The 21998-nt window shown below is 36.7% G+C and overlaps 1 protein-coding gene across 1 annotated transcript; it reads right to left on the bottom strand.

The window, feature by feature from the left end:
* Positions 1-131: 131 nt before the first annotated feature.
* On the bottom strand, positions 132-14292 carry LOC133517674 (meiotic recombination protein SPO11). Its single transcript, XM_061851035.1, has 9 exons — positions 11427-14292; positions 11072-11304; positions 10794-10971; positions 10553-10696; positions 9683-9876; positions 9294-9439; positions 8599-8736; positions 5068-5239; positions 132-602 (listed from the first exon to the last, which is right to left on the bottom strand). The coding sequence occupies exons 2-9, from the start codon at positions 11298-11300 to the stop codon at positions 463-465; spliced, it is 1341 nt and encodes a 446-aa protein (XP_061707019.1). The 5' UTR covers positions 11301-11304; positions 11427-14292; the 3' UTR covers positions 132-462.
* Positions 14293-21998: the final 7706 nt, after the last annotated feature.

Here is a 21998-nt window from a genome sequence, read left to right on the forward strand (position 1 = left end):
ATTTACTAAAACAAATCCATGGCCCACAAGATGATTGTCATCTTTAAAAAACGTTTAATTTTACTATAAAACTCAGTAGCGACCTCTTACGACGACATCCTATATCACGTAGCAAAGGGACGTGGACCTACCCCACGCACCCTAACTTAACAATAAGTTACAGCTCTTATCACCAGATGGCGCTTTTTACGTTTTGCACGGCAGCACCATCTATTATTTTATCTATGAACAAGTCAGACTGAGGGCGACCCATGAGTTTTATTACAAGTTCAATGAAGTGAATAGGGTGTATTTGAAATTAAACATTATCGCTAGAGCAAAGAGTCTAACTTCCTATTGTTATAAAATGAGAGTACCTTTTAATGTTTACTAGATGGCACTAGGACGTTATGTTTTAGATTAGTTTTATATTATTTTTATTTTTGATTGAAAAACGTCATTGGTGTACATTGTTTATTCTAACTATCCCAAGTATTCCGCTTGAATTATCTTCGATGGTAAATATGCATCACAAAGTGCAGCAGAGGTGGGTGCTAGGGCTTCTATTTCTGCCTTTACACCGCTTGACAGCATTGCGTTTAGCTCGTTTTTAATTAGATACCCTGAAAATTAGGTATAGGTTAGGTTAGGTAGTACAGTAAGCTTACCACGAGTGCACCGCGACAGTACCTCGCGCGCGAGAATCGCGAGATAGACTACCCGTCTTTGTCTAACTGTATTAATCACATAGGGGCCTAGCCAAGATGCCAATCTTTTACACCGTAGCGAACGAAAAGCTAATGTCTCTATCACTCTTCCGTATTAGTGCGGCAAAGAGACATTAGCGTGTCGTTCGCTACGACGCAAATTATTGGCATTTTGGCTAGGCCCTCTGGGATCCATCTATCTCGGGCGCGAAATACTATCTCAGCGCATTGATGATAAGACTAAAAATGTATTATGTTAAAATTAATATATACAATTTGAACAGGTACATATGAACAGTCAAGGTACTAAATATCGACACAGACAAAGTGCCAAAAATATGTATGCATTAAGGTAGTGTGTACATATTTCCAACTTAAGCCATTATAACATTATTTTTCTCCTGATTGGAGCAAAAATAGTACAGGAAGTTCTTCTCTATCCTCAAACTCAAATTAAAGAACTTCAAACCATATTGTTGTGTTTTACCGGACGGAAATAGTACATTTCGATGCTAGTGCGGAAAGTACGTCATTACTTCACGAGTACCGAGATACTCGGGACGAGTGAAGAATGATATTTCCGTACGTGTAGCGAACGACGTTTTTTAAAACAGTTGCGAAAAAATAAGAAAAACAACAAGTACTTTTTTATGCATGTTCTATAAGACAGAAACAATTGTAAATATAAAATATTATCCTATTATTACCTAAGTATCGTTATTTACGATTATTTGTGTATCGTATATTTAAATTGTATGAAAACAATATCGAATGTTGCCTTTGGAAACTTAAAACATTCTTGAAGTAAGAAAAAACGCCTCTGCTTTCACAGGCATTTCGGCAGCTATTCCGTTCCATTCAGACAACTTATTAAGAACGGCTTTTCAATATTCAATATATAAAAATAAACGTGTTATAATGATGAAGAGGTAAGTAATAAAATATAAAATATGCTTATATTTATTATTTTTACAGTAACAGTAGGTTTTTATGTTGATTACGACTTTTAAAGGAAACTAACATTAACACTCATCCAATAAGTAGTCATGAATTGGAAAAAGTAGAAAAGTAAAAGCACTAGTTCGCGAAATCCAACTTTCTGCACGCTAAACAGCTACGAAAAGTAGCACTTTTGAGCAACTGTATTAAAAAATCATTACTGTATTGATTTTAATTTTTTAAAAACATATATCTACTACGAAAAACGCAAACGGCCAATATAGCCGCGGGCCGTGTCTACATGGCCCGGTAAGCCACACTTCAAGCTGAAGGATAGAGTGAGATAACTAAATAAATGAATAAATAAATAAATAAACAAGACCGTCGTGTATGATCGTGCGAATACTGGTTAATGTAACTTTTATATTTTTTTAAGGATTTCACATGTGCACATACAGCTTATACTGCACTATTATATTGAGTGAACGACTATCGAATGGTACTGAATGGCAGAATAAGTTGTCTTTATTTTTTTTTTAATTAAAGAGGGAAATTGTTGTTTCATCACACTTGCTCGAAAAAGTTCTTATTTCATGCAGGTGTACTGAAGGACTAAGGCCTATTTTGTTCCCGCGGGAGTTAAGGATTGTGAAAAAAAAGCTGTAACTCCCTAAGTTTGTAACTCACTTATTTATACAATCCAAGTAGCATAAATGAGTTTTACTTTTAAAATACCTACTATAATTTAATATTTTTGTTGATGTTTAAAAGTAAATAATTGATTAATTTAACAGCGGTTTAAAATATTTTACATAATTGTCAATAGTGGCTGAATGCCGAATAGGTCTGTGCCCTCGCTGCTAACCTGTCAAGAAATTACATAAAAACTTTTTACAAAAAAGTAAACTGACTTCAAAAAGTATAAAATAAAATATTATCCTTTTTAAGTATATGCGTACCAACTGATATGTTTGAAGTCGGTGCCAAGCCAAATTTTGAATCATACCATGATTTTGCTGCGAATCGATAAGGATGCGGCTATATAAGTATGTACAATACGTTAGCCTTTGCCTTTTGCCTTATACGACAGCACCGCAATGAACATAGTTTTTGTAGGTGGAACGCTAAGATAAGAACACATGATCGAACCTTCTTAGCGCAGTTCGTACCATGTCTGTCGGTATATTAGTATAAAGCCATAGCTTTTATTTGCCGCCGTAATTTTTAAACAGCTATTTTTACTTATTTTCTTATTTTCGAACTGTCCATAGCACGCAAGTGTGGAATTGAGACTGAGTTATTTTCAGTCCCTTATCCAGAGAACTTCGTTTCAAAATATAAAACAATTCAAGGACCGTCTTCAGGGCTTAAACTTTTTACCTTCATGCCAAATTTTACCTAGATCGATTCAGATGTTTAGCCGTGAAAAGGTAACAAAGAGACAGACAGAATTAATTCCAGTTTCCAATTTCCAATTACGACAGTTGTAATGTGATTTGTCTAGTCAGTATAAAATCAGTCGCCGAAGCCGAAACCGGCTAGGACAGGATGATGATGATGAATGTGATTTATAGACATAAAGCTGATTATTTTTGACCGGTATTTTTACTTTTGGCTTGGCACCGACTTCAAACATATCACGCACATATGTAACGCATATACTTAAAAAGGATAGTATTTTATTTTATACTTTTTGAAGTCGGTTTACTTTTTTGTAAAAAGTTTTAAGGTTATGACTGACGCGTGACGCATGAATGAAAATCACAATCATGTTTTACACTTAATTCGTTAACTTTCATAAATAATTAGGATTTTCCTCGGGAATTCATTCTACTCTAAATCGATCCTCCGCCTCGCCACTGAAACCCTTGACCCTGAAACACCGAACATTCAACCACCAGTTCCCGACCCCTCAATCCCTGACCATTTAACTCCTAATCCTAACCCCCAATTCCTCAACTTCCAACCCCCGGCCACTCATCTCCTACCCCCCGATTCCTCAACTCTCAACCCCTCAGTCCCCGACCCATCAACTCACCGCCCCCTCAACCCCCTAACCTCTCAAACTCTGACTCAAGCCCCAACCCCACAACCCCCAACCTCAGACCCTCGTCTACCCTTACTACCACCATCTACCTCACAAACCTACCCCTCACATCTTATTTCCAACACTACCTACATCAGAAATCATAATATACCCGATTATAAGAGGGAAGTTCCACATATCGCCCGTGGTCTTCATAATCAGTAATTAGTCTTACCACGAGTTTGACACTGACATATTCGCTAGTGTAACTTACTTTCTATGCATCTCGCTCATACTGGCATCCTATTAGTGCGAGCGAGATGTATCGGAAAGTAAGTTACGAACACGTCAGCTGATATGTAGAGTGAAACTCGTGGTAAGGCTACAGTTGCACTGAAGTACATCAAATTGGTAGTTTTCGAGAGGAAATGCTTGAGTTGCTTGAGAATACAGTCGAATCACCATACCTGTGCCTTTAGGAGTTCCCTCTATTCCTCATGGATTCCATCATCACATCAGAACCAAAAATATTATCGGACCACGGGTGTCGGAGTAATCGGTGAACATATATACAAAAAAATCTTCATCATTGTCACCAAACAAAATCATCATTATCAGATCCATTTCATCAAATTGATGGTATGTGAGAGGAAAGGCTCGATTTGCTTAAGAAAAGACCAAAATCACCATACATGTGCCTTTAAAAAATGAGGAGTTCCCTCAATTCCTCATGGATCCCATCATCAGATCAGAACCAAATTAAAATGGGACCAACTTGGAAGTAACTCCTTTCAAACAAAAAAAGAATTACTGAAATCGGACCATGGGTGTCGGAGTAGTCGGTGAACGTACATAAAAAAAAAATAGCCACAACCGATAACAGAACCTCCTCCTTCTATGAAATTGAAGTCGGTTAAAAATGGCGGACGAATGTTTGATATGTCACCGTATTTAAGAATTATTTCGTTTAAAATTTTGTTTTTTCTTCACAAGTGTGATGAAAAACATTGTGTGTAACTCAGGGGGTAAGAATATTGCAAACTCGGGTCTTTAATTCCCTCCAGCCGGTTATACAGGCTGGAGGGAATTAAAGACCCGAGTTTGCAATATTCTCTCGTATCCAAATTTTCACTTACCCCCTCGTTGCACAATGTACTATTGACGTTTTTGATGTGAAGGTTCAATTTGAGTGATGGTTGACGCTTAAATAATGATTATTTTACCTTATTTCCTCGCATGTTTAGAAAAAAGGACTAGGTATGTATATCGGCAGGAATAACAATTCGTGGATTCGTCTTCTTAGCTTCGCGTATCGTCAGACAAAATCGAAACTCATCCACGAGTTGCCTTTTGCCCAGCCTATGCAAATTATTGCATACATACATTACATTACAGTACATTAGTCCTATTAAATACCAGAAGGAGTATCCAGATAAGGTCTTTTCAACAATGACCCTAATTTTCGTTTATCAAGTTCGGTAAGGTCAAGCCGGGCTTCCTTCGAGGCCAGAGTCATGACATCCAGATGGCGAGCCCCGAGCAGTGAAAGCGAACTGCACGCCAGAGAAGACGACAAATGAGACTGAGCCTGCAGATAAGAAATAATTTTTTTTTAAATTCTTACCCCCTTATTCATAAACGTCTACTAAAGTTGACAAGCCGCTAATAATTGTTTGTCCCTTTCCGAGGTATTATTATGATGGAAAGGGACAAACGATTATTAGCGGCTTGTCAACTTTAGTAGACGTTTACGAGTAAGAGGGTTAATGAATAGTCTGTGCGGAAAGAGAAGAGTCATGGAATGTATGAGGCCCAATACATTCCACGACTCATCTCTTTCCGAACAGACTCTAGTAGGATAAATAAGGTTGAATGAAAGTGATCACTCTTTAGCGATAAGACACCGCATGTTGTTTACTATAGTTTAATTTATAAGCCTAATTTTGATTAATATTGTTTATATTATGAAATATTCGCGAGTCGCGACTTGAAAAGGTTCAGTTTTTTTTTCAAGTCCTTTGATTATAGAACCGGCCGCTATGAGTGTGATTATCCTTCGTCAGCAGCAAGGCAAAGTTTCCCTCCTTTGAAATAAAAAGAGGAGCATTGGTATCTAGATGTTTTATTTTTATTAAAAATTATAAAGAAATCACTTAGATTAAAAAATAATGTAGTATACAGGGTGGGGCCTGTAACTAAAGCAAAAAATTAAAACGTAGATTCTAGTCCTCAAACTAGACAACTTTTGTGTAGCAACTTTTTAAAATCATAAAGTTATTAGATTGTTCTTTTTTCAAACAAAGTAAATAGTATTTTCAATGTACTTAAAACTCCGTCTAATTGACATCGCCTGTCAGTCTAGTCACTCTACAGACATAATCAATTTCATAGTAAGTACATTGCGTGTTCGAATTAACTTTAAAATGTAACAAAATTCAAACCGCAAGTTTTTTTTCAAAGTCGTCAAACAAACGTTGCGTAGTTTGAGGAGAAGAATGTACATTTTAATTTTTTGCTTTAGTTACAGGCCCCACCGTGTATATTAGAAAATAATTCCTTTATAAATTTCTCCGTGTCACTCACGTTCTAAACTTAGGTACATTTTCTATTTCCACCTGTGGCTCACAGTTTCCTAAAAATCTTTCTTTAGGCGTACTTGTAATTTATATAAAGAATCTCATAACGATATAACTAGATAGGGTATAGTGGTACCAAAAGATTACCGGCCCCCAAAAGATGAACATTTGGCCTTAAAATCGATATAATTAAATCGTGAATTATTTTACGCACCTGAGGGTATTTTTTCCTAACGCGGCAATACTTTGCCGAGGCTGACATTTAAACTCCCAGATAATTGTGCGTCACAAACACAAAAATCGCCCTTTGTATGGAGATCTTAATAAGATTAGCGGTTCAAAGTATAAGCTTATATTTGCGTATAAAATTGAATTACGCATTTACTTACATGATTTTACAAATAAAGATTCTAGACTAATTCCTCTAACGTTATCTTTATCAAGTATTGCATATTTTATCTTATTTTATTAAAATATTTGCAGTTCAAGTTATGGTTCCAATATTGTATTTAAGCCAATAGATGACCGGCGGTCAACTTTTGGGCAAAGGCTTGTTTTTTCAAATACTTGTATAAAATCTAATAGAAAAGGTAGATTCATAATTTATGTTTTAAATTGATAGCTGGCTAGGCCTTGATTTTTTGACCAAAAGATGAACAAAGCTTTCTTTTATTTAACCCAGTTATTTCAAGGCTTATTTTAGTATAGGCTGTTCAACTAAAAATCTTATCCCTAAAAGATGGACTATGATAATTTACTAGTTCATCTTTTGGGCTCAATTCCAATACATGAATTTCGCATTTATTTTGATAGTTCATTTCTTCAATACCATGTCCAAAACTTGAACCAAGTAATTTGTTCATTCATGTTTTAGGTAGCATTTTCAACACTGAACAAGTTTGATTGTAAAAATAGTGAATTTAATATTTTTAATCGGTAGCTTAATTACTTTTTTATATTATTTACAAATACAAATTTAAAAAGTGTAGAAGTTAATTTATTAAGTCGTTTTAATTTATTTGAGGATCATATTTTCTTCTTGGAGCAAAATTCCACCTAGGGCATTTTTTTCTCTCTCTGTCACAAAAAATTTAAACTGCGATTTTATAGACCATTTTTTTCGCTAACGATTATAATTGCTCAGTGGTCAGAATTTAACAAAAGGGGCAAAGTTACACTCTATCTATACTAGTTCATCTATTGGCATATTGGCGTTCAATATTAGGGTACTTGATTTTGGTTTTATACTGCTTCATCTTTTGGGGTCAAAACGTTCAGAGATAGGGCCCCATGTTCATCTTCTGGGCATTTGGCCCTATTTCATCATATAATATTTTTTATAAAAATACTGAATTACAATATGAGCATTTGGAATAATTTATTCTAATCTAGAATATATACTGAATCATATTAAAAAAATACGTTACAACATATGTAAAAAAAATCTAAAGTTGGGGTAGTCGCTGAACTGGTCATCTTTTGGTGATTTCACCCTATTATAGATATTTTTGTTAATAGTTTGTACGTTTTCAAGAAGTTCGGCAAATTTTGTTTTCTAGAAATTGATAAATTGGTTCCAGTTATACCAGTGTTTTGTATGTTTTGTTACTTTACTAGACCCGGGTACGTCCTTAAACTACGTCCAAAAGAGAGGTATGGACATTGTGAATATCATCACGCGTTGTATGGTAGGGCACAGCGCAGCGGATGTCATTCCAGATCTAGAGCAGAGCCCAACTGGAAAAGTATCTCCACCTTACAGAAAACCGCAGCCAAATAACACTAGACCCTACTCATAGTGTAGTTTCTGCCGGTGAGAAAGGTTGCCAGAGCTCAACGAGGATGCGCACTGCGCAGTGTTAGGGTCGACAACGCGCATGTAACTTCTCTGGAGTTGCAGGCATACATAGGCTATGGAGACTGCTTACCATCAGGCGGGCCGTATGCTTGTTTGCCACCAACGTAGTATTAAAAAGACTAGCGTGTAGTATACAACTAATTTATAATTGGTAATGAAAGAAACTTAAGGCCTATTTTTAGTTAATTTTAATAAGACATATTTGTTTCCTTAATAAAAATAAGCTTAAACATTAAATGGCTCAGCAATTTGAAGACCGTGACCGTGATTACTCTAAAATTAGGGTAAGCTATACTAATATTGGCCTACTTCCAACGATTGACCTCATCAGCAGCAGTAGAGACTCAATCAATCAATCAGTATTTTACCCTTAGTTATGGTACAAAATAAAGAGGATTCAAAAGTAACCAAAGGGCTATATTTGCACAGGCAAGTAAATTCGTGCCTCTACCTCCACGATCATATTTTAGACATTTACTAGGCTACAATTTTATGGGACAAGTACATATTTACCAGAGAACCGTATTTATAGGTAAGGAAAATCTCGATGCCATGAGGGTCTGCGTCCACCAGAGCCAGCGCCGGCAGTCTCAACTCTGAACATAAGCGACACAGTAGCTGCCGTGTGCAGACGTCCGGGTAGCCTTTGCCCTGTAGGAAGAAAGTTTTCAATAAAGATCCGTTTATATAGACATTGAGCGTGCCAGACGCGCCCAATGTCTGTATATATAAGTCCTGTGCCTGTCGGCGATTGCGTGGCCGTGTAACGACAGAGATACATTATTAGACACAAAGAACTGAAGACACAAATTGTGGTACAATCAGCAAAAATATCAGAAATATAACAGTCAGGGGGACATCCGTGGCGTCCTGCCTAGACTGTTGGTAGGTGGTGTAGGTATCTTATGTTATGGGACCCTTGCACCCACAGGGATCTTTTGTGTAATCACCCCATTAGGAAACATCCGTCAACTAATCAAGAGCTTTTACGACCATCTGCATATGCCGGATGATGAAACTCATGGGTAGCATTTTGAATTCCGTTGGTTTCAGATAACCTGCTCAAAAGTCCTTCATTCACATTAGGTGTACTGTCCCTTCCTCTTCGCCACACATTCGAAAATCAGTGTTATCAGAGTATACCATCTTGGCCAAAACAGCTTTGACCCCGTAATGGCCAGTAAATAGGTATAAAATTATATACTCACTGTGATGATAATAACTGGCCCCAATCTAATTAAGGCGCCTTCATCTAACAACTTTTGAAATACTGCATCCTTCTCTACCACAAGTATATATTTCGCTGGTGAGGTAAATTTCTTTATTCCATTTACATCTTGCATAATTAGGGCTCCTAGAAATGACATATCGTATATGTAATACTTCTTTAACACATTCGCTACCAACGTTTTCGAAGCGCTACGCTCGTAGCCGATCCCAGCGTTTTCCCGCTTTGAAGAGGAAAGCGACTACGAACAGAGAACCCGCCGAGCGGATTCCCGGTACTCAATGTGTTAAAAAAATGTTAAAGTAGGCATTTTACCTAAAAACATTACGTTAACATTACACATGATATTCAATTAAACTGCTCAATTACCATTAGAACCCATACAATCGACCACACTTCCATCTCTGGTATGTATCGTCAGAGGCCCGGCGATGAGTCCTTTGGAAGTAGCCACAATGCCCAGATCCCATGGCGGACACTCTAGAAGGCAGCACACGTCTCGAACTGCCACGTCCAGGTTGGCTTGGTTACGTAGTCTACATACATTTTGGTAAAATAGTTCCCTGTGCGATTACAAAACTATTCATAATTGAAGTATCCAAAGCGAACTAAATAACAAATAAATCGATTATTAACACAAATCAAATTATAACTTGCAGGCCAGGTCCGACTCGTTCGCTTTACTGATCCTGCCTGGCCGCGTAGCCAACGTGCAAATCGCTTACGCTCCGTAGCGATTGAATCGCAACTGTCACTGTCGCACTAATATGAAAGAGTGATAGAGAGACACCAAGCGATTCGTTGTCGAAGCGATAGCGATTGTCACCTTGGCTAGGCCGGCTGATGGCCTAGCCAAGATGACAATCGTTAATAGAAAAGGCCAATCGAAACTTAAATGATGTACGGAAATATCGTCTCGATACATTTTGTCTTATCGTTTGGTGTTTGTTGTTGTCATCTTGGCAGGCAACGCAATAGCAACAGCTGCCAAAAACGGCCAAGTTTCGTTCCAAGTTTGTTTTAGGTGCCTAACTGGCAACCCACAAGTACCCACATTGTGGCCCCTTGGTCAAACAGTTTGGCGACTCATCGTTTACATCGCCAACTAACTCCAATGAAATTGCGATGGAATAGGTAGGTTACATGTGTATGTACATCTTTGTTTGGGTTATATTTCGCTTAGTATGAAACCCTTAAAAAACTAAAAAAATATTGAATTGTGAACGTTTAGGTACTAACCGTCTAGTTACTATAAGATTTTTGGAAAGTAATTCGTGAACCTTTGTAAGCACAAAAACTATTCTATTAAATCTGTTTTTATCTTCAGTGCTGGAATAGAGCAGCGTCGTCTTTTTGGCTTCAGCAAAACTTTTCAAAGTAACCCTGTTATAACGAAAAGTCAACTTAAACACTAGATATCAGTGATTTTAGGTTGCAAATATCAGTTCAACTTAGGTATATTTAATAAAATCATAGCTACCGATCAAGTTCATAAATGCAGTTTCCCCACAAACGTTGGTTTCTGATGACAAGCTTAGGAGTTTCTGAACTCTCAGCTGTTTTATTAATGCCTTCTAGAATGTCCTCAACTTTCTTTATAATTGCTTTTTTAGTTCGAATAGTTTCATCAACCATTATATTTAGTGTCTTCTCAACACCTAAGTAAAAAGAAAAGCCAAAATGGGTAAATATTAAAAAATATCCTTTTAAAGAGAGCTTCATTAAAAAACACTGACTAGGTAGTAGGTGTACACTTACGAACTATGTCATTCGTTGACTGAGACAACAATTGTTGCACCTCGCTAAATTTATGTTTCTTCTCTGGTAACAGCAATCCACCTGCTTTCTGATTAATTGCAGATAAATGTTTACTGCTAAACAATTTATCTATGGCTGCAACTAGTTTCGGATCCTGTCTAAATGTTATTACTGGACCCAACAATAAATCTTTCGTCTGCATCAACAAATCCTTGTTCATGAGCTCCATTATGCTAAAAACACGAGACGTTTTCATTCTCATTTGAGGGTCTTCAAAGCAAATAATTGACAAACAAATCCAATAGACGTCTATTAAAACAAACTACCGGTAAAAGTGACGATGATCCCTACCTACCTAGTGGCGAGATGTTTATCAACCGCAAACAATAACAGCGTCACAAAACCGAGCTCGTAAAAGGGCCACGAGACAATAGGCTCGCTCCACGAGTGCTTTACTGCGAAGCCGGGCCAACAGGCGAACGGAGCGAAATCATCGTCGGTGGCGCATCTGACTTGCTTCCACTGAAAAAATGACACAATAGATTTAATCGAGAGATAGTGCAGGCAGGCGTCTCGAGGAGCAGATGACACGGCGTGACGACCTCACAAAGGGCGTGAAATGACGTCATAATAGCCTCGAATTATCGCCCCCTCTTGTCTCAAGCAAATATTTAACATCAGCCCTGTTTTTGTCCTGCTTCTTCGGAAGATCATAAATAATAGAGCTCCAGCAGACAAATGATGCGCACCGTTACCACAGCCTTTGTTGTGTGTGACATATTGCAAGGAGGTGATGTTTACGTCTTATTATGGACGCTGAGATAAATTATGGCAGCGCCGGAATTCTTGGTAAACCGCAGTGCTAAGTGTTAGACGGATTTGGAAAGTGTTTTAAATATTTTATTAAAGGGTTAAAGGTGGTAAATACATATATGCACGAGTATACATAGTCTACATAGTAGGAATACTCTTTCCCAGGACTACTGGGAAGTTCTCTAACAGTGTTGTCGCAACTTTGTTTTACCTAATATAGAAAACAATAATAAAATAGAAATTTTACTAAGAACCACTAAGGTATTTAGTTACACCTACATAGTTAGTGAAATTTAAATTTTAATAAAGAAAAACATTGGAATGACGGCTTTAGTAATGATAATTAGATGCATCCTAATTAAACATATATTATATTACAATCATAAAATAAATATGTACTTGCAAATGATTACAAATGAAAGCGTAAGGTGTGAGAAAGTAACAATCGAAAGGATTTCACTACTGACGGCGCCCCGAGGCGTTCGATAGCATCAGCGGGTGACAGCCCGCACAAATACCATACAAATTGCTCGATGGCTCCTCAAATTGATTGTCGCAATTATTCGAACCCTTTCGGGTTCGCGGCCGCGGGGAGGTGAGAACGCACTTATCTATCGACTCGATCACAACTCTTTGACTTTAGTGTGAACTTGCTGCTGGGACTTGGGAGGTCGCCGCGGGAATGCTCTGCGCCATTATTTTTTGTCACGATCTTTGCACCGATATCGACGTGATAAGACTGCCGTTTTCTTATAATGATTAACGGTTTGCCTATCGCATAAAGTGTTTAACGACTTTTTTACACGTAAACATAAAATTAATATTGCGTCTACTGTTTAAGAGTTATGATGAGGGTAATTTGATGACGGTACGACACCTGACATGGCACCTGGTTTGTAGTAGAAATAAATAATAACATCTTAGGGTAAGCACGGTAGCCTAGGAAGGGCGTAGGAAGTTATCAGGCGCTGGTAGAAAATTGAACACTAACCCGAAAAATAGTTCTGTAAGAGCAGTTGGTATACCTTTTTAACCATATCTTAAAATTCTGTCATTAGCGGTAGGTAAGCTAAATTTATCATGCTGATGCCAAAATTTATTCCTCGGTCTATTATAAAGGAACATTTTTGGCTACAACAACTTCCCACAAAGTTCAGCCTCTCCAGTGGTCAGTGGACCGCATTAAACACAACGTTATGAAAATAGGAAATAACAGTAGCTGCACCGCGTGCTACCAATTTCTTTAGTAACTCTATTTGAGAAATTAATTAATTGTATACTGTGCGCTAATGAAAATAAGGTATACAGTCGAATGAGCTTTAAGATATAGTTACTGCTGATATGCTTGGTGCGGCAGACATTGTGCTGCGCCACGGCAGCGCCCGAGCCACGGGGCGCCATTGCACAATGGACCACCATCGCGCTATCTCGATGGACGATACGTTCTGCCTAATTGACTGCTCAAAAGTTATTATAATACTTTGTTATTGAATTCGGATTTCTGTATTAAAATTCGATGATTAGGAGGTACTTTATTGTATCAGCTGTTAACATCTACGATGTTATCGATATTGGCTGCACTTGGTTACATAAGTAGTGTAAATGGAATAAGACTAGTAAGAGTAAAAAGCCACCCTGATGAACTGTATCTAAGCTGCGTATACTCGTATGTATAATGGAAATTGCGTGCAATTGGTACGCTGTTCAAATACAAGTTGCAGCTTTCTATTAAAACGTAATAAATAAGTTAGTATTTATTTTTTCTTTGTTGTTTGCATTAAGCAAATCACTAAATAGCAATTTCGGTATCTACATACTTACATACGAACATTAGACATTTCAATTTTAAATTACTAGTACAGCATCCGCAATCAGGATATCCTTGTTTCTTCTCTTTAATTCTTCGAATATTTATAAGAACCTATTTAGACAGAATTTCAAATTCATTCTCATAATAACAACCAATTTACAAACAATTATCCGAATTGCAAATAATATCCATATCATTCCATAAACGTTCTCATAATGCTATACCTTTAAGCACTTAAATACTTATTAAAATGAACCCACATTCCCACACGAGTGGCGAAATTGCAACAGTTTCTCACAAGGAGAGGCTACTTAAGGCTTTGTGTGTGGAACAATGTGAACAAACCAAGTTAGGATCTAAGTATGATTGTATGGCGACGACTGAAGAGTGAGCTACGGGCCACTCGTTGGTTCATTATTCGGTTTCCTTAATGGGATATGATCGGTTTTGAGTTTTTTTTTATTGAGACCTATTGTAACAGACGCAAGTCGATTACTAATGTTATTGATGCACAATTGAATGTCTCAACCCAATATCTGATAAATACTTACTGATTCAGTGTATATTTTGCATTTTTACCAACATTGCAAGTTTTTTCCATTATTAGGTTCCTTAATACCAAGTTTACTGGTATTTGCCATGTACTTGTGGTATTCTTAATCTAGTATATGTATAGTATATATTTAAAATTATTTTAATATCAGTATTTTATAGTTATCCCGAGTTATTAACACTTTAGTTCCAAGCGCGGCATTGAAGAGGCGCCCCATCCCGGCCCAATATTGTCGCTCTCAGCCCGTTCCCACCCCTCTCATGCAATCCCCTCAACATTTACATGCTAACAAAGCGACTGTCATACATTAAATACCATAATTATACTATCCACTAGATTTATAGCACAAAAACAATGACTCTCAAGTGCCTTTTCAACCCTTTTTGTTTTGCACAAAAGTAAGCGGCGAAACGCGCTGCTCATTTAAATGGTAATTATGATAAAAGTTCTCATAATCCGAAGCAATTAAAAACATTTTGATTCAAACAAAAAAATACTAATAAATTATGTGACCTTTTATTTATCTCAGATTTTGATTTTGTTTTTTGTTGATTAGGTCGAATAAAATGCCAGATTTTGTATAGTGAAATAAACATTTTGTCTTATAGTTGCGTTTCGTCACAATCATCTATTTATACCTAAAAATAGCGTACCTAAAAATCTTTAGTTTCTTTATATATTTGCGATGTTACAAATTATGTTTCTAATTTCTCTAATCTCTTTGTTAACGGTTATTGAGAAAGTTTGAAATAGTACATTACGATACAAGTGCGAAAAATAGGAAATTCGAAACGAGTGGCGATAAATTAAAACACGACCGAAGGGAGTGTTTTAAATCGACACGAGTTGCGAATTACCTATTCGCACATGTATCGTACGTTTTACAGTACATATGGCCCTTTAAATGTTCGACACAGTAACGTAATATGCTACTTCTCGCACTAGTGCTATAAAGTAGCCCCATATGTACTGTAAAGAATATTTTAGGATCGACTTAGGTTCCTTTTAGGTTTTTAAGTAGCTAGCAGTAGCGAGGAATCCATAAATCTCAATTCCCGCCGGCTAGTCTGATTTCCAGCCCGTTAAGAAAGTTAAAACATGAGCTCTGCCTTGCTTACGAATATTTCTGACGTGCGATCAATGGTAAGGTAGGTACCTACCTTATATTTTTCTCTATTAGATATCCAGTTTTAGTGCCCATCACCATGTTCATAATGGTAATGTTACCAGTCTGATCACGACCAACAGGTGCAATCGCAAGCGCCCCACAAACAAGGCGAGATTATTCCAAGCCTTATAAATAAACAGCCTCAATAAATAAATCCACCTATACTTAGTAACTACCGGTTTTATTTATGCAAAGAAGTCCTTAATTCCCGACTGTGGGAAGTTTTAAAATTTTAGCAGCTTTTGTATGTGGGTATACTGGGCAAAGCGCTGGTATAGCCTAGCGATAAGAGCGTGCGACTTTCAATCCGGAGATCGCGGGTTCAAACCTCGGCTCGTACAAGCCAGCAAAAGAGGAAACTGGATTAATCCCAACAAGGCCTAGTTTACCCTCTGGGTTGGAAGGTCAGATGGCAGTCGCTTTCGTAAAAACTAGTGCCTACGCCAAATCTTGAGATTAGTTGTCAAGCGGACCCCAGGCTCCCATAAGCCATGGCAAAATGCCGGGACAACGCGAGGAAGAAGAAGAAGAAGGTATACTGGGCATGCTTGCGTCGTGTTTTTCACGCTAGTAGCGTCAACATTACTGGGCTGATTTGGCGTATTTATTCATCACATAGGGTAGGTACATTTATAATCGAATTTGAATGACGAGGTTTTTTACCATAATAACGAGAATCGGATTTCAAGTTTGTAAATTTGAGAAGATGCGAAGTTCTATAGATGTACAGGGTGAAATTCGACAAAAGATACAAAAATAAATTAGTACATAAATTACATACCTACATATATATGTATATGTAATTAGTACATAAATTAGTGTTTCTATAATTTCTAGCATAACTTATGCTGGATAATATGTGACATTATCTATGAAAAGGGACCTTATTGTCGATGGCGCTTACGCCGCACTGCGTAGCGCGGCGTTGTTTATAATATGGGAGCATCGTTGATAATGGCGTAAGCGCCACTGACAATAAGGTCCCTTTTCATAGATAATGTCACATATATTCTATTGTTGTTGTTGTAAAGCGCTGGTGGCCTAGCGGTAAGAGCGTGCGACTTGCAATCCGGAGGTCGCGGGTTCAAACCCTGGCTCGTACCAATGAGTTTTTCGGAACTTACGTACGAAATATCATTTGACATTTACCAGTCGCGTTTCGGTGAAGGAAAACATCGTGAGGAAACCGGACTAATCCCAATAAGACCTAGTTTACCCCTCTGGGTTGGAAGGTCAGATGGCAGTCGCTTTCGTAAAAACTAGTGCCTACGCCAAATCTTGGGATTAGTTGTCAAGCGGACCCCAGGCTCCCATGAGCCGTGGCAAAATGCCGGGACAACGCGAGGAAGAAGAAGTATTATCTAATAATTCGTATGTTCTAACAAAAACATATAGGTGCCACAAACACATAGTAACGCTAAGTAACCATAAGTACACCCTAGATTCAATAGGCACTTGACAAGCTTTAGCACTTTACTTGGCATTTAGCGTAGCATCTAGTAGATAGTTTCTGATGTCTCTAAGCTCAGACGTCTAACTATCATAAAAAAAATTGAAAAATATAGGCGTAAACAGTACGAAGTGTCGATGTTTACAAACTTTTCAAAATTTTGAATTTCACCCCTTTATTACTTGCATATTAGTTTGTCAGACTATAATTACCTAGTTTTCGACTTTATTAAATAGGTCGAAATGTAGCGTAGGTAACAATGAATGATTACATGCGTTAAGTACTTACTTAAATATATACATTCCTATATACTGACTTTACTCTTTGATACATACATACTTAGAAATATGGAAGGTGGTGGTACTTAGAAACTAGACAAGTGACATTCTTTTAATTACGGAAAACTCATGAAAAAACATTTGAGGAACGATGATATTGCAAAAAATAGTTTAAATATACATATATGTCAAAAAAATGTTTACTTACCTAAACATACAATCATCAAATACAATATGAAATGCAAAAACTTTGAATAACAACTTTATCCTTTTTCATCGAATATTTTCCAAACCTGTTTGTAGATTCTCAATGTCGTTGTATCATTACATTGCAACAACGGTGATGCAAATTTTTTGAATAAAGAATGCGTTCCATATTATTCTTCTAAATTTTGAAACGTGCCGGACACTTTTTTTTCTGGAGATATAGGTTTAGGTTTTAATACTTTTTATATTATCTATGCTTAATCTAGGTATCTTATATTCATTCATCAGCTGTTTATTATATTATTCCTTATAGGTATGTACTAACCGATAAAATCTCACGTTAATAAAAAATATATTTCTCTTTCAAGCAACTGTATGCCAAATAACCCAATTTTTACTTTAAATAGTAAATATATATATTTAATATCCAATAATTGACATGCATTGATGGTTTGTTTTAAATTCACCTTCCAAAACGCACGTGTGCTACTGGCAGTGTCCCCATAGATCCCAATCTGGCGGGACGAGATCAGCGCACAGCTGTCATGACCATGCCACGCGACTTATTTTTTTTAATCGGACAAATTGATGTAAAAACTTTTGTTTCGGTCAGAGGTTGACAAGGTGTTTGTTTTTTTGGTCTAATAGATATAGGAAACTATAAATTATTATATTTTGTAAGCTTCTACGTTAGGTGTTGTTCAATACGTCCCAAATAACTTTTTAAGCAAAAATATATTTATAGAAAATTAAAATAAGAATAAACAATATCGAATTGAATCAACTCAACAATTTTATTTGTTTTAACAACTAGGTAAGTCCCTATGGAAATAAGATAAAACATCGGAAAGCGTCGAGATAGAGGTGTTGGTCTCGAGGAAAGCTAGAGCCCGATTCAGATATAACAACTTGTTGTTTTAATCGATCGCTCACGCTGATAAGTGCATGCGAAATGAAGAAAATGCATGCCGGAGATGCACGTCAATCACCAAGACGATCATCAAAGTTGTATATAACCAATTGAACACCTTAACAAGTTATTCGTCGTGCTTCTAGAGTCCGTCTAATAGGTACTTACGTTAATGTTTTACTGACTTGGTAGTCATGGCACTGACAATAAATAGCTAGGGTAAAGGCACCAGTAGTCAGCCTTCTTACGAAATTTATATGTTCAAGATCGTCTCATTTGCCCACTAATTGACAAATAAGAATTATTAATGTTTTTTCTCTTCAATAATTTCATAAAGTATAATTTGTATACAGAATAAAACTTAATTTAATTTAGCTTTTGGAAATATTTCATTAAATATAATGAAAGGGCCTTTTTGCCAGTAATCAGCCCCCTGTGTACCAATAGACAGCCTTTATGTACCCACTGTCCAGCCATCCCATTGTAACGGCTGGCTATTGGGTTCTGAGTTCCGTGATCTCAGTGTCCAGTGGTCAGCCACAGGTTGACTACTGGGTATTTGATGTATTTCAATCAAATAAAGTCATAATAATAATGTAAATATTTAAAGGTGCTTGATTTAACAACTTACATTGTATTTGAAAATTAAAAATATCTTGACACCCCTCCCTCGGCTGACTTCTGGGTTAACGACCTATTTAAAATTACTGCCTCAAACTCAGTAGTCGGCCAGGGGAGGCTGACTATGATTTTGTACAAAAAAGTAGTTCCCAATAGGCGGCCCACTTAAAAATGTTACTTTAATATGGATTAATATTTATTTTTTACGTTTTCCAGATAGATTAAGTACCTATTAATTATGAGAAACAGTGCACACTCTTTTAACGAAATATCACAATTCGGCTGCTAGCGTCTGATCAAAATATCATGTGACGCTCCAAAAAAATTGCGCATATCACATATCCCTTCATGTCAGAAGACAGCACTTCTTTGAAGTAGTGTTGTGGTTCATACTAGACAATTTTTTTTAAATTAAGTTATTTTTCAATTCATAGTTTACCAATCTTTAATATCACCTACTTTGGCATGAAAATCTGAAAAACTTTGCTGACCACTGGTGCATGACTGAGCACTGCGTGCCTTTAACCTACTTAGTAGTTTATTGAGTTGAGTTCAAACGAAATTTAAAAAACAAACTTTAACAACGTTTAAATTCTGATATACTTATGCAGTAAGTATTCTACCCTACTCGCTTTAGTCGGTAAGGATAGATAGTCAATTTAGTCACACAATAGACGGTATCATTTTGTTTAAACATCAATTGCGCACGTCGTCGGGAGGGCGGCATTCCCTCACAGTCTTCTCTCCGCGTCAGCTGCGACCTCACCCTCCCGATGTTCTATTAACTTCAATTGAGCCAGACAAATTTACATGAATCGACGGGCCATGGAATCAGCGATGTGTACTACAGTAAAGCGATTTCTAGATCATGCCACCACATTACAATTTGATTTTCATAAATGTAACATCGATGAACTTAAGAGCTTTTGAATATGTTTTATATATTTTGTACATTGTACCTATAGTATAGGGTGTCAAGTATGTTGCTTAAAAATATGAATATGCAAACTTGTCATGTAAGACTTGTCACAAACTAAGTACCTACGTAATCACTCAAAATTATAAAAAATAACATGTCAAGTTTTAACTTTTAATAAAATTTTATAAATGGATGTCTGTATAATGACATGGTACAATTGTCCCTGGTTATAGAATATCCGTATACCTACTACACTACTACCACACAAGATACGGAAATTAAAATAAAACCTAAGAATAACCCCCTTATTCATAAACGTCTACTAAAGTTGACAAGCCGCTAATAATCGTTTGTCCCTTTCCGACGTATTGGTATGATGGAAAGGGACAAACGAGTATTAGCGGCTTGTCAACTTTAGTAGACGTTTATGAGTCTTCGCATTATCATATTCAAATTCTGCCTTGCCAAAACGCTTACCTATGAAAAAAAAGTGTGATATACGCTCATTCCAGGGCCCGCGCGGTAGTCCCGTGCGCGCACCATATGGCCCTACGGTCGACTCAAATCGCTATTATATTGCTTTTAATTGATAACAATTTAAATATATTTGATGATTCACACTTACCAGCCTCATTATTATTCATCGAGCCATTATCTCTTGTTCGCGTTTCACCGCGCGATGCTATCTTAAGCACGAATGTGTTTTACCTTTATGTTTTTAATGTCACGCCACTAATTTGAACTGATGATGTCACTTTTTATATTCCAATGTAGGTTTTTATACATTTTATGGAATGCTTCAAACTTAAGTGACAAATTGCTGCCTTTTAATAATTAATCAATAATCATTAAAGGTATCTGAATAGGTAGGTTCTTAGCTTACTGGCCACCGCAGTGAAGCCATTTTAACAATGCTATTTGATTCTCATATAAGTAGGTATATAGTATCCATATAGCTAGAGAAATCGAGTAGAGAAGTAGATAGATACTTGTTCTGTGAAATGTGCCATTCAAGTCCAAGTAATAAGAATTGTAATTGTATTAAGTAAGCAACTTTTAAATGAGGACAGGGGATCCTCCTTTTTCAAATTAGTTTAAGAGTTGACTTAAGTTACTCGTAATAATATTTCCTTTTGGCTTTACTTTAGTCGGATTACAGAAATTATAACACAACAATCCCTGGAGCAAAAGATTTAGGTACTTAACATGTGTTGTGACGCAGTTAGAAGTATAGGTCAGGATTGCCGCCATGACGTGTCTTGTTTGAGTCTGGGACATAATTAGGGTCAATTTATGTTATATATTAAGGGCAGCACTTACCGAGCATATCGCCTTAGGCGTACATATCAGGAGTTATCTATAGTGTGATTTCGGATATGCATAGTTGTTAAGCCGAGAATATACATACATGCTAATAGGTAGGACAACTGTACGCCAGCTATTACGCCCTTGCCAATAGACTGGCTGTCTTGTTTATCTTATACCTTTAAACGAGCAATTCTTGTATATATATATATATATATATATATATATATATATATATATATATTTCTGGGATCTCGGAAACGGCTCTAACGATTTCGCTGAAATTTGGTATATGGGGGTTTTTGGGGGTATACAATCGATCTAGATTAGTCTTATGTTTGGGAAAACGCGTATTTTCGAGTTTTCATGCGTTTTTCTTTCGACGCAGAATATGGTCGCTAATTTCGTGTTGCCGGCCACTGTCCGTCTGGTCCAGCGGGTTAAGACGCGGACGGCTAAACGAGTGTTACGGGTTCAAATCTCGCCCGGTGACAAACTTTTTTTTTATATGTTCAAGTTTATATATAATTTTTAAATTTTTATTGTTTTAGACAAGTTTAATTTAGTAAAAAAATGTAGTTAAGATTATCACCTATACACCACCATATTACAATAAATAGTTATAACCGAGCAAAGCTCGGTCGCCCAGGTACTTTATACGTTAAATAGCATAGGTTCAGGTTCATAAAATAACTTCAGCGTGCCAATTACTGTCCCATTTTATTAGCATGTATATTTCTTGAAACCTAAATAAACCGTTTCAAATATAGAATATGGGACTAGAATAAAATAGAGACGACTACTAAGTAGGTAAGTAGAATAAAAAATACATAAAGTGATTTTACTAAAGTAGTAAACGCATGTTAGGTGTGGAGAAATTATGACACTGTAAA

The sequence above is a fragment of the Cydia pomonella genome, chromosome 5 (assembly GCF_033807575.1).
Source record: "Cydia pomonella isolate Wapato2018A chromosome 5, ilCydPomo1, whole genome shotgun sequence".
Classification (NCBI taxonomy): domain Eukaryota; kingdom Metazoa; phylum Arthropoda; class Insecta; order Lepidoptera; family Tortricidae; genus Cydia; species Cydia pomonella.

Bases quoted from the DNA above. Each gene is read 5' to 3' on its own strand.
- LOC133517674 (XM_061851035.1), bottom strand. From the start codon at position 11,300: ATGGAGCTCATGAACAAGGATTTGTTGATGCAGACGAAAGATTTATTG. The intron at 10,972-11,071 runs GTAAGTGTACAC...CTTTTTACTTAG, and splicing joins GTCAACGAATGACATAGTTC to GTGTTGAGAAGACACTAAAT. The intron at 603-5,067 runs GTATTTAATAGG...CCTAATTTTCAG, and splicing joins TTATCTGGATACTCCTTCTG to GGTATCTAATTAAAAACGAG.